The following is a 13,621-nucleotide window of genomic DNA, read 5'->3' as shown; positions in this document are numbered from 1 at the left end:
GTGGTGGGCAGGGTGCGGTGCTGGGCAGGGGGCAGCGGTGCTGGGCAGGGGGCAGAGGTGCTGGGCAGGGGGCAGTGGTGGGCAGGGTGCGGTGCTGGGCAGGGGGCAGCGGTGCTGGGCAGGGGGCAGCGGTGCTGGGCAGGGGGCAGCGGTGGGCAGGGGGCAGCGGTGCTGGGCAGGGGGCAGCCGCGCTGCCTGCCGGCCCTCACCGAGTGCAGCGGCCATGGGCTGAGCGTCATGAGACGGCAAAGGGACCGCGTGTTGTGATGGAGCCGGGTCAGTGTGCTGGTCCCAGCGGAGACCTGGGAGAAGGGGGAGGAGAAGCAGGTGAGCTGGGCCCTGCTGCCCAGGCCGCCGGGCGGTGGCAGAGGGCGTGGGGCTGGCACGGCCCTTGGGGGTGGCAGCCGCAGCTGGGAGCCCGCCCGGGGCTGGGGTTAATGCTGAGGGCTGAGGGAATTAAGAGCACGTGGAGGTGGGCAGCACCACAGCTGTGCCACACACAGCGGGGAAAGGGAGAGATCCAGCACGTCTCCTTGTTGAGGCGCCAGGAGGCGAGAGCAGGCAGGACGGAGCGGGGTGGTGGCAGAAAGAGGGGACAGGGCCCCGCCTGCTGCCAGGGGCAGGAAGAGCCAAAAGCAAAAGGGCTTCCACTGCTCGGCAGTGAGAACAGCCCTGGTTGTAACCCAGGGTACGTGGCAAGGTGTGAGTGTCCGGGGGAGAGACCTTTTCAGGACATCCCAGCTCCCGCTGCAGCAAACTGACACATCAAATGAAAACAAGCGGGATTTTAACAAGGTTTGTGGAGCCCCCCTCCACAGCTGGGCAGGTAGCTGAGCAGACAAGACAAGGCTTGCTCTGGGGATAAGCGAGTGTTTACTTTCTCAAGAACCCATATACCCAAGAACCTCAGAGCTTCGCGAAATGTCAGTTTTTGGAAGCCCTGCGAGTCAGCCACCCCGAGCGTGGTGCTGCAGGGCTGGGTGGGTTACAGAGACCCAGCAAGGGTCTGCTGCCAGGATAACCACAGGAGAACGGATGGAACTACTGAGCATGGGACGCTGCACGGACTCCGTAAGATTATATATGAAACCTCAGCAATTCTTCTGATCCCTTGAATAAATGAAGACAGACTTCACTGCAGAGCTTGGGTTTGTGGCACAGAGAGCTGCATTGTGGGGAAGGTCACCTGGGCCCGGGGCAGCCCGCCTGCTGGATTGGCGGTGATCTCGGTTTTGTGCTGACCCAAAGACCCACGCTGTGAACCTGCTCTGTGCCCAGGGCTGTCTCGGGAGGTGGAGCCGGCTTGTGGCAGCAGAGAAGTGGAGGATGATGACGGCACCTTTGGGCATCCCGCCCCATCACACAGGAAGAGGAAGAGGTAACAAGAGCGGTATAATCTGAAGTTTACTGTTGTAAATAACCTGTACTGAATTATCAGAGAGTGCGGAGAGGTTTCTGGTTCCTCATTCTTACTTCTAATATTCCTGTACAATAAGAACATTTGCATAGTCTCACAATTGAGAAAAAATAATGATATAAGCTTTATTATAGAATATGGTAATGTAGTGGAATTATCTAAATGGCTGGACTGGCAATTACTAGGTATTAGCCATTCAGGAAGGGTAAGTAGAGGAAGAAGCAGCAGCAGTTTTAAATACTGTAGAATAAACTGGCTACTGAGCATGTGTCAATGAGTGTGATGATAAAGCTCAGGAAACAGAACCCACCAGAAAACAGATGGGCTACTTTCCAGGTGATATGAAAGCAACAACTGAAAAATGAAAACAATGCATATGGGAAGACAAAATAGGCAGTTGCTATGAACTTGATGTAAGAGAATACAATCTTGATAAGGAAAGCTTAAAAAAGGCATGACTAACAAAGATAAGGATGATAGAAGAGAAGTTTTAATCTATTAGGAACAAATGCAGTGCTCAAAATGCATGGTGGCCTATTGCCGATGATAAAAGTACTGGTGTTGGATATTTCTTAATTTAAAGGAGGTGGGATGATGTACTTGCCATTCCGTTAGCACCCAGGCAGAACAGTAACAGGACGGAAATAAGCCCAGATATTTAACTTAAAACGGCCAACTGGCTCAACCAGCTTGTCTTTAATGTGTGCTGGGTACAGAGACAGGCCAGTGGGGCAACAGAGGGCAAAGATGACAACCCAGGTAAATATAGGCTGGTTAATCTGACATTGGGGATAGGAATCTGAAAACAGGATCAGAAATCCATTAATAAAGAATTAATGGCAAACATGCAATTAAAATCCATCAAAAATAGACCTTGTCATTCAATCAGGCTTAGTAAGTCTAATTATAAAGATGCATCACCTGGCACGGCACTTTACAGTATACGCAATATTTGCAGATAACTATCTACAATATAAAACAAACGATGCACAGGTGGAGCAAGATGGTCTCCCTGCCAGATCTCAAACAATTTGCCACTGTCCTTCAAACAGGGATGTTTCCTGTGAGACGCTGCTTCAATCCCCTACTCTTTGACACTTTCGTCAGTGATTGAGAAGCACGTCTAAAGTCACTCCTGAAAGCGCTGGTAAGCAACAGTGTGCTGGGAGAACACACAGGGTGACATCCACTGCTCGGTGAGCCAGGCCGGCCAAACAGTGTCTTAATTTAGCATTTAGCTGCATTAACACAAGGAAGAAAACGTCCACAGCTGCAGGAAAGGGGAGTCTGTGTCTCAGCTATCCCAGAGAAGGCTGAAGGGAGGTCTAAAACTTGGCACATCCATTGCCAAAAGGGTTAAAACAGTCTGAAGGTAGAAGCAAGGAAGGAGTAAGAATGTGATGCCTTCTGCATAGAGCAGAAAGGGGGACAAATCTCAGTGTTGGTTCTGATGTCAAAAAAAGGAAGGTCTGAGACACAAACATTATGGAAATCCTGGAGAAGAGCAACAGGCCCCTTCCTTACTATGCAAACATGTTCAGGGAGAAAAGGCCAAGTACTAAAAGGTTTTTTATTTTGCAGGCAGAGTAAGAGGGAACAAAGGCTGGGAGCTGAGGACAGACAAAGAGGAAAAAAGGCACATGCTTGTTACAATAAGGGTAACTGTTGGAACAAACGAACAAGGAACTCGTTGGTTTAAGATCACTTATATTAAAAAGATTATGTTTCATAAAACATTTTTTCCTAATAGAGGTTGTAAGCCAAACACATGTGACTCACAACACGCTGGCACTGCGGTGGAATTGCGGCCAATTACAGCAGGAGGATGTACCAATTACCTTTCTGGTGGCAGCTGTGATGACAAGTTTAGACATTAAAAAAAATCCCTTAAAAATAAAATGCAAAATAAATGCAATTGTTCAGGATCTGGACAATGCAAAAGGACTTCCTTCAGGCAATTAATTGGAACTTTACCTAGAGGAGAACTTGCTGAAATGGCAGATAACACATTTCAGAGGTTCCTGGTTTGCTGGGGAGTGGCACTTTGAGCAGGTATGACCTAGAGATTTGGTTCCTCAGCACTGGTGTGCCCGATTTCCAGGGACACTCACCCGCCTCTTTCACACAATGCAATTAAATTACAAACACAGCGTGGAAAGCAAATCAGCTGCACTCCTTCCACTTCATTTGTTCTTTCCTTCATTTTAAAACTACAGGTACACAGCAGGCATCCAGCAGGGAAGTTGCGCACTTATTTGATGTTATGTTTGCACAGCAGGCAGGCATTTCAAAAGTTTTGTTATGCTTTTACTTTCCAGAATAAATTAACCAGTCTCCATCCGAGAAGGCATATTTGCAGCCCTCCAGCCCTTTAAAGATGTGAAGCAGGAACAGAATGGAAGAAAGAAAATTTGTCACTCATTTGTAAGAGAAGTAGCAGGTTGCTAAAAGCTACTGCTTGTAAGTTTGCACAACAGCCACACACTGGTAAGTAACAGATATACACAGACCATGTGTGTAAAGATAGCAATTAATTGGTCATATCAAAGATATACAGAAAATTTAAAGTACCCATAGTAGCTCCAAAGTGGTTCAATTTCTGTATGTGTGTGTGTATCTATGTTGCAGCTGAGTGAGACCCAAGGCACAGACCTCATCTGCTTCACATCCAGTGGTGCAGGACTAGTGCTGATGTTGGTAAGCGAGACAAAAGCCTTGACAATCTCCTTTCTCCGGCCCTCGGCCCCTGTGGAAGGTCCCTCCTGTACCTCCAGAGCCCATGGCCAGCTGGGCTCCAGGTGCAGACAGGCCGTGCTGCTGCCAGCCCTCGCCCCATGTTCCAGCACAGGAGCTGGTGACAGCACGAGCTGGTGGCTCCAGGGCAGCACAGCTCGGGCACACCTGAGCCGTGGCTTGGACGCACCTGAGCTGCTTGGGCACACCTGAGCTGCTCGGGCACAAACCCAGCTCTGAGCTTCAGGGCCATGTTTGCTCCATAGCGTTCCAGGTTTCAGGAAAGATGATTATCACTTATACTAGTCCCAACACTGCCCAACCCAAGAAGCCCTCCCTGTAGCTGCAGAGCTCGGTTCAGAGAGCAGAGGGGTTTTACAGGTACTGAGCCCATCGGAGCTGCGGGGCTCTGGGCTGTGAGCAGCTCTCTCCCAGCAGCTCCCTCTGCCCTGGCTGAGCTCAGCCTGAGGCTCCCAGGCTCTGCCTGGCAAACCCCGCTCCAGCCGCTGGAGCAACAAGGGCTGCTCCAAGGAGGAAAAATAAATCAATAAATCAATAAATCTTTCCTTAAAACCTCCTACCCACACACCAACCCATTTGCCCAAACCTCATTAGTAAAGGAAATTCAGCCTTGCACATTAGAAACTTTACTCAAGTAAGCACAGGATAGTTACAGTTTCAGCACATGGAAATCCTAGAGGCTGTTGGCTGTTACTTAAGTGACATTTTAATTACGCAGATGTTACAGGCTGCACGGGCCTTGCTCTGAATTAGGGCGTCTCTGTTCTTTTGACAATGACATTTTAATTCACACACTGCAGACTTGAGATAATTTACAAACAGGTAACCACAAAGTCAAAACTAAAAATGCAGCAGGACAGAGTTAAATAACAATGAAAAGCCCCTCAACGGCTGCAGAGGGAAAAATGAAAATAAAGCACCAAGAATGCCTTAGCATGAGAGACCATTCCTTTGAGACATATTAGTGTAAAGACCGGAGCTCTGTAATTTCAGTCCTTAAGTACACACAGAGAGACTTCCTGAAACAAATTGAAAATGACAAGCAATAGCCAACAGAGAGCCACCAATAATTATTTCATTAGATCTTGTATTGAAATCTGCATGGAGACAACTGAAAAATCCGCCTCCAACATAAACATTTCAGCATTGATATAAAACCCAGTAAGTAGTAATTACAAAAGACACCCCTTCTCCCAAGTCTGAATGAACTACTTCAACAGCACCTATATATATGTATATACACATAGATACTTCAAGGTCTTCCAGGTCTGGTATACTATGAAGATCTTTTGCAATCAACTTTAATATCACTTATTTGTTTACCATTATGGATATGAATTAATCTGGGAAAAGCAAACGTCACTAATTTTATGGTACCATTACAAAGGATGTGTATATATAGGCACAAAATTTCCGTGTTGCCTTCAGAAATATGAATACAAAGTAAACAAATTGTGGTGTAAGGGTGGCCTGAGGTTAATTTACTGATATTGCTATAAGCAAGACCAAAAAAAATCAAACGCTTCAAATGAATGTCTTGCAAGTATGTTATTTGTGAGTGGCTACAAGGACTTCTAACACCATCCCCACCATGGGAAGGACTCAAATAAGGCAAGAACTTCACAAACCAAACCAACAGAAATACCAGGCCTTTATTACAAAGAAAAATGATTCCACAGAAGAGACTGGCTTGCTTCCATGCCTGCTGTCAGTCGTACCCACCTGCCGAGTGGGGAGAAGTGCCTCTGCTGGATTCATTCATTGCACAAGACACTATCAGGCGTTTTTTCTTGGCTACAGGTGTGTGAGCATTTTCGTTCAACCTAATTGCTTGCTAGAAATTTTGCTGCCAGCACTAAATGGGCCAAAATAATGAAGTGACTGTTGGACAAGCCAAACACCGCAAGGGAAGAAAAAACATTAATTAAAAAAAAAAAAAAAAAAATCACACACTGGACACAGTTATCACTAAGAGAAGTTGAATGACTTGGTTTACATCCACATTGTAAATAATTTCACAAGCAGGGAAATGAATATGCTCGAGTCTTATCTTCACTTGAGGAGCGTGAAGAACATTTGCTGAATTCTTTTACTGGTACGTGCAAGCACACAGTCACAAAGCCTGAAAGCCAGCAGAACGAGATTAAATTTATGTTATCTATTATTGTTTGGATTTTGAACAAAATTGATGGAGTATGAACCAGTCGATGAATCCTGTTTTATCTGGAAATTTTCAGTCGACAGGCCAAAGGGACGGAGAACCAAATTCCCAAGATCCTTCAGTTTGCCTGCAGTGAAAAGGAGCGATAACACATTAAGTATTAAGCAGATGGAAAACTCCCACTGACAGTCCAGCTCTACTAATTGACCTACGAACTTAAGGTAAATGCTGTTTGTTGACTATTAACGTGAATTTAAAAACTCCCAATGGAGATGTAGTTACCGTCAGCCTTGGGCCTGCAAACAGATGAGCGAGTGGCTGCAGACCCTCCTGGCTCGGTGGTGCCAGCTCTCCAGAGCACCGAATTTCCTCAGTTCCAGGCTCTTGAGGCACGAGAGTTTAACACCACAAGGCCCTGGTCTCCCATATACTTACACTTGGATATAACTCTGATAGCTGCCAACATTAAATTTTCTAACGCAAGGTTCTCAGTTCCGGTCATTTTCGGTGCAGCTACAGTTCTATGAACAACCAAGTATTTATAACTGCCCAGTTTCCTGGACTACTGAATGAAACAATGAAAGCCAAAGCTGAAACTGGTCACTGTAATAATTAAAAATCCCTTTCTGAAGGTGTATAGTGATATAAAGAAAAATAAAACAAATTCATCCTTGCAACTGTATTTGCACACTAAGCAGCCATTTTGCCTCCAAAAAACCTCATCATGATGTCATGTGATGTGGCATCATTAACACACTTTCAAAACTACAGTTCTCCAGAACTAATTTACCACTGCTAAGAGCTCTAAGCAGCTGTTATTTAACAAGCAAATATAAATAGGGTGTGACAGTTAATAAAATGTAAAGGTTATCAATATATCATATCAATTTCAAAATCTATTCATATGTATCATACGTGCTTTCTGACTAGAAAATGAATATTGCTACCACCCACAAAAAGGAGAGACAACAAAAAGACATCCTTTTAAAAAAAGTCCTATCTATAGAAGAGATGATAGCAAAGATAAAATGCATAACATTAAACAGGAAGCAGAGGTAACAATTTGCACGTTGGCTAAACACAAAGTAAGTGAGCCCCTGGCATGACATGCCAAAGGATGGAGACGATCAGTTTTCCAAGAAAAACACTTTCCTCCTGGCTTCAATGCAGAACTGTAATTTCCCAGAGAACAAACAGGAGAAGTTTGGACAAGTTGAAGCCTACTCTAGGTTTGCATCCACATGCTGCACATCACCTTTCAAAAAGCCTTCTATGTTTACTAGATCTTCAAGGGAATGGATTTTGTTTTGCTGGGAGTTTTGTGTGTGCACATGGTGGGGAAAAAGTGACAACAACAATAGCTGCCAGACAGAAAATCCAGTTAAGCAAGTGTAGCGGTCACAATCACATAACTAAAATGTGCAAAGGCCACATCTATTGCTACTGCCATGTGCGTGCTTTCCACAAGCCATCTTAGGTCAAGAGAAACATCTGTTGTCCTCATCATCTTTGCCTTTATTTCTAAACTAATGTTAGAAACTGAGTGCAAAGTCATATGCACACTTAAAATTTAGTGTCTTTGCTTTTCCTAAGTTCTTTCGTTTGAAAACCCCATTTCTGCCCAGCAGCGCAATCATTGCTACGGCTATTAAGTCAGTCTCCTCACTACGACGCACCAGCCGCAATTTAGTTCAGGCTTTGCTGCTGCCGCACTGAAGCAGCAACTTCACAGCAGTGCCAAAGTACAGAAACGTAAGGAGCAAAGCCGCACGTTAGTTCTTTACAGAGAGACGAGCAGTATTTATGTTGCACAGATGGAGTACAAACATCAAGAGGTTTGCTTTGTGTGACACTGCAGGCCTGTGATGTGCTCAAAACAGAAATTGTAGCCAAGCCAGAACTTGGCCCATGGAAGTGTGTCCCTCCTCTCTTACATTCTGGCAACAGTTCAAGTCAGGTTGGACACCATCACCATAAACCAAAATATGCTATTTTTTCAATCACATTTCCAAAATTTAACTGGGGGCAGAGGAGCTTTTTTGAACACATTCACAAAACAAACAAACAAACAACAAAAAAACCCCACTCCCCCCCAAAACAAAAAACCCCAAACAAACAAAACCCACAAAAACCCAAACAAACTAAAACCAACTAACCAACAACAACAAAAACCACACACACACAAAAAAACCCCAAACCCAAAAAACCAGAAACAAAAAAAAAAACCCACAACAAACCAAACAAACAATAGTTGGGGAAAAATGTAAACAATTTATCCTAAGGAACAACTCATCCCTGCATAAAGAAACTATGAGCATTACTACAGTACTTCTAAGTACACCAAAGTAATTAAGGTCTTGCATCAAAGTGCTGGCTCACGACTGGGTATCTTTCAGAGATTTGTGTAATTATTTTAAAGCAAGACTGGTCTTTGAGAGTCAACATGGAAATCCTGTGACCTTACAAAGGAAGACAGCCTTACACTTCAAAAGCAGCTAGTTGGTGAGACAGAACTTCTCTTCAATTTGATTTTTTTGCTGTGTGGATTAACAGATGAGGTGGTTGAGTGATCTGCCCAAAGTCATTCCAGTGAAGGGCTCAGCTGGGATTAGCTTCTTTGTACTGGTGGTGGGTTATTTGTAAGATACACCCTGTCTAAACTAAGTTAACCATTAAGTTCGTAACATTATACTGTGTCCTAAAAGTGTTTTGGTTCTCAAACTATAAATTTGTTCACAGCATCTCTACGACTGGGGTGAATATTTGCTCTTGTACTTCTAGACAAACATTTGGCCTTTGCTCAGCTCCAGGTTTGGGGTGAGAAGTGTCTTTGTGTCCCAGCGGCAGAATCCGCAGGGTCTGGCGTGGTGCAGTGGGCTGCTGGCAGCTCGCACGTTCCATGGCACTGGAGCTGGCTGGGGCAGGCAGAAGAGCTGGCCCTGGTCAGGAGACTGAGAAAAGTCTTTTCTCCCTGGAGTTGGTACGATGGCTCTTTTCCACTCACGCTAGAGCCGATAAACACACAACAACTGCCTTGGTATTCTCGGCTGCAGCGAGGCCAGCTCTCTGGGGGAAGCTAAAGACTATATTTAATACTTTATTCTTCACCTCGCTGTGAATGAATAATTAAAACAATACAGTCATAGGTCACCTTCCTGCTCTATCACTTAAATCCACATACAGCAACGCCTTTTGGTGCAGCCACATTTAATAAATGGCTAATGAAGCAGAAGAAAGCTTTGCCTTTTCCGGGAACCCCAGCCCAAAGCACTGCTCCTGCTGCCTCAGAGCACATAAACCCACCATTGTAGGAAAGCACTGTTTCCTCCTCCTCCACTCCCCTTTCATCCCTAAACTAAGATCTGTAGTTAAGTCCAATCTCCCCGCCCCCAGAGAAGAGCGGTCCCAAGGCAGAGCCCGGGCTGGAGGGAGGGAAGGAGCGTGGAGCGGTGGCTCAGCTGCAGAGCTCTCAGCGAACACTCGGCCCCCAGCACCGTCACGTTCTCCTCTCTGGGACCGTATTTTCATAGATCTTGTTCTTTATATCTTAGATGCCCCACGTCTAGTTTTCACCTGGAACTCCAGCAGGTTAAATTTCCTCAGCAAAGCAATATTCAGAGGTTAAGGGGAAAACTAACTGGTAAAAATCAATTTAGGGCTCAGAAGTCTGTGATTCATTATTCACCTAAACTTGCAACGGAACATCTCCTTGCAAAAGGCAGATGCACAAAAAGATCTCTCACGATTTACATTAAGATGTAACAGCCAAAATGAATTGCTATTCAGTGTCTGGCAGTAATTCTAGTATGGTTGCTAGTGTTCAACTGGTGCTTGGATGTTGAAAAGCCATATATTGTTTGTGTTAAGAACTTTTTTTGGATAAAAGACAAATTTCCTGATGAAGTCTCATTTTTGTATAGCTTTCTGTATTACCAACAACATTTCTTAAGCAATTAGAAGAGCGAAGGCAAATCCTTTTCCCTTCCCTAAATGGTATGCGAGGACTGAACTGAAAGTAACTGTACATTAGCTCTAATTAGAACCACTTAAAGTGACCTCCCTGTGTACAGTATTGGGATTTAGCAGCTTAATTGCAAATACAACATGCCTTTCAGTATTAAAAAACAAAACAAAAAACCCAAACCAAACAAAGCCAACAAACAAACAAAAAACGAAACCAACAGCAACAACAAAAACCAACCAAACAAAAACAACCTCCCCCCAACCCCTAATTCTTTAGGCACTAAGCCTAATAAATGTATTTACTGATCTCATGTAGCTGGAAAAATCTCTTATTGGCAGAAAGGCTCCGATACACCTTCCCATAACCACATTGATAATCAAGTACATTTCATTATTTTCTGCAATGCACTCATTTATAACTTAAGCTGAAAGTCCTAATAATTTGTAATTAGATTTATGAACTCCATGTTACTATGACAGGTTACACAGATGGCATATGTTCCACCCCATTTTTTTTAATATCAAATATACTTGGCTCCCCTACAGAAAAATGTACGGTTCTCACAGCCCCCAAAGCTGCTAAACCTTTCTAAAACTATTCCAAACTTCCCCCCTGCTCTCACACTCCCTCCCCAAAGGAGCTGGTCCCAGTTATCACAGGAATTGCAGTTTCTCTAAACCAGACTAGCTTGTTGCACAATCGGTGGAAATCTTTGGCTTTTACGTCAGAAGAGAAATACAAAAGAACACAGAAATGGTCAGTACATGTTGGCCTCTGTGCTGTAAGTTAAGCTTTCCTTAATGTGAAACTCAGAGGTTAGTTCATACTGGGCAAACTTCAGTGGCAAGCGGCAGCACTAACCTGCAAAGCTGAATAGAAAATATGAAAGTAATTTAAATACAAATGTCAGCTTTGGGAAAGTTAGATCCTTGCAGAACACAAAGCAGAAATGAACTTTGGCAACAAAACATGCTTTTTTTTCTAGTGATATCAGCTTCATCAATCGCATGCACTACCACTTGCACAGAAGAATTCATAGTTAGGTAGTCTGGAAGAAAAATCCAGCCAAGAATGTGTACTCCGACTTATTTACACACAATCGCTTAAGAAGTGGTTTCAGCTTCTGACAAACTATGTGGTAATGAGCTGCAGTGCTGGAAAACAGGAAACACACTTGGGGAAGGAGGACGATGCACTCCATTTACTTCACTTTGTTCATACACAGCTCCAGTTTTCATGACCATGTTAGTTGGCTATACCAGGACTTAGTTTTAGTTGAAAGAATAAAAGCCTGGAAAAACTACGTTACTGGATGATTCATTGACTAAAATAAGAATTAAATTCAATATCCAAACTTCACAAGAGCCAAAGCATTAAATGTGACAGTCTTTCTAAAGATTTTGTTAGATATTAATTTCAGTTCAGTGTTAGTGCTCCTGGACCAGGCCTAGCCTGGAACTATTAGGATGCATCTGACTTGCTCTCCTGGAACCAAAAAATCTGGGCTACACCTGAGGAGACTCCCCTGTGAAACAGGGAAGGAATGAATCCTCGCACTCCTGACACTGTTTAACCAGAAGTCAGATAACCTCCTAACAGATTACCACAAGCAATTGTCTATTCTGACACAGCAGTCAGTTGGTAAATAGCATTAACAAAGTTATTGAAAAAGGAAAGTTGAAACAGCTTAAAAGAAATACATTGTGCAACAAAATCAAAAGAAATCTCTTCACCACCACACTATATAAAGTTTGTCTTCTTTCACTAAGAATAAAATACCACCTGCCCAATTGACACCATATAATTGTAATGATACACGTGACAATTTATATGAAAGCTGTCACACACAAAGGTTGTGGATGAACATAAGGTTAAACACTTTACTGCTCCGCTCTTAGTCTGTTTTTTCTGGCTGTTTACACCAGCAAACATCAGTGTATCTCCTTGCATGTATGTAACATCATTGAGAAGGGATTCCTTCATGAGAATCCCAATATAAAGAGCCTCAGCTGGTTCCCTAGAAGACCAGTTCAGTTCTGAAATCCTAACTGCCACTGGATTAACTCTCAACAACCTCTCTGGGCAGCCTGTTCCAGGGCTCTGGCACCTCAAAGTAAAGTTCCTCCTCACATTCAAATGGAACTTTCTGTGCTTCAGTCTGTGCCCGTTGCCCTTCATCCTGTCGTTGGGCACCACTAAAGAGAGTCTGGTCCATCTTCTTGACACCTACCCTTGAGATATTTATGAACACTGATAAGATCCCCTCTCAGCTTCTCCAGGCTGAACAGACCCAGCTCTCTCAGTCTTTCCTTGTAAGAAAGATGCTCCAGACCCCTCATCATCTTTGTAGCTCTCCACTGGGCTCTCTCCAGTAATTCTTTGTCCTTCTTGAACTGGGAAGCCCAGAACTGGACACGAAACTCGAGATGTGGCCACACCAGGGCAGAGTAGAGGGGCAGCACAACCTCCCTTGACCTGCTGGTCACACTCTTACTAATGTACCCCAGGTACCACTGGCCTTCTTGGCCACATGGGCAAACTGCTGGACTCGTTGTCCACCAGGACTCCCAGGTCCTTCTCCACAGAGCTGCTTTCCAGCAGGTCAACCCCCAAGCTGTACCAGTGGGGGCCGTTATTCCTCCCCAGGTGCAGGACCCTACACTTGCCTTTGTTGAACTTCATTAGGTTTGTCTCTGCCCAACTCTCTATGTAGCCTGTCCAGGTCTTGCTGGATGGCAGCACAGCCTTCTGGTGTATCAGCCACTCCTCCCAGTTTTGTATCATCAGCAAACTTGATGATGTAAAGCTCTAGAAAGCCTCACTGCAACTTTACTATGTCAAACTGGTACAAAGCAAGAGCAAATCACACTCCCTGCACAGCAAGAAAAAAAAATATTAAAGAATATCAGCTCCAGCATAAGCCTGTGAAACAGTCTCTTCTTCCCAAAAGTTTTAAGAATTACTGTTACAGTATGCAAGATAGACTGAGCTTTTTTAACCTGATTCTCAGCATCCCAAGCCCTCAAAGCCTACTCACCCACTACTTGTCACATCTAGGATGAGTAAACAGGTAACTACTGAAACTATATCTGAAACAGGTTAGCTACAGTTAGTTTCTCTTTATCTTATACTGTCATTTGTCTTTGCTCTTTTGTGTAATTTTTCTGAACAGTACAAATGAAAAGATTATATAAAAACACAAGCTCACTTAAAAAAGTACCAGAATGTCAGACCGGCTATGAAGTGTCTGAACACAGAAGAATTAACAAACCTTGTTACGTAGCAGGCAGTAGACAACGGTGACAGCGGTCTTTTTTTCGGGTGG

General features: G+C 44.1%; 1 protein-coding gene across 3 annotated transcripts in view; it reads right to left on the bottom strand.

Annotated features, from left to right (window-relative positions):
* Positions 1 to 5,804: 5,804 nt before the first annotated feature.
* The window catches only part of TTC1 (tetratricopeptide repeat domain 1), a 32,164-nt gene continuing 24,347 nt past the window's right edge, over positions 5,805 to 13,621 (bottom strand). For all 3 annotated transcript variants that reach the window (XM_065644275.1, XM_065644277.1, XM_065644276.1), the window contains exon 8: positions 5,805 to 6,459. In XM_065644275.1, the coding sequence (XP_065500347.1) occupies positions 6,326 to 6,459 (134 nt within the window). In that variant the 3' untranslated portion in view covers positions 5,805 to 6,325. The remainder of the gene's footprint in view (positions 6,460 to 13,621) is intronic.

The sequence above is a fragment of the Caloenas nicobarica genome, chromosome 13 (genome assembly GCF_036013445.1).
Source record: "Caloenas nicobarica isolate bCalNic1 chromosome 13, bCalNic1.hap1, whole genome shotgun sequence".
Classification (NCBI taxonomy): domain Eukaryota; kingdom Metazoa; phylum Chordata; class Aves; order Columbiformes; family Columbidae; genus Caloenas; species Caloenas nicobarica.
Note: the sequence above shows the minus strand (reverse complement) of the source record. Positions and strands in the feature narration are given on the sequence as shown.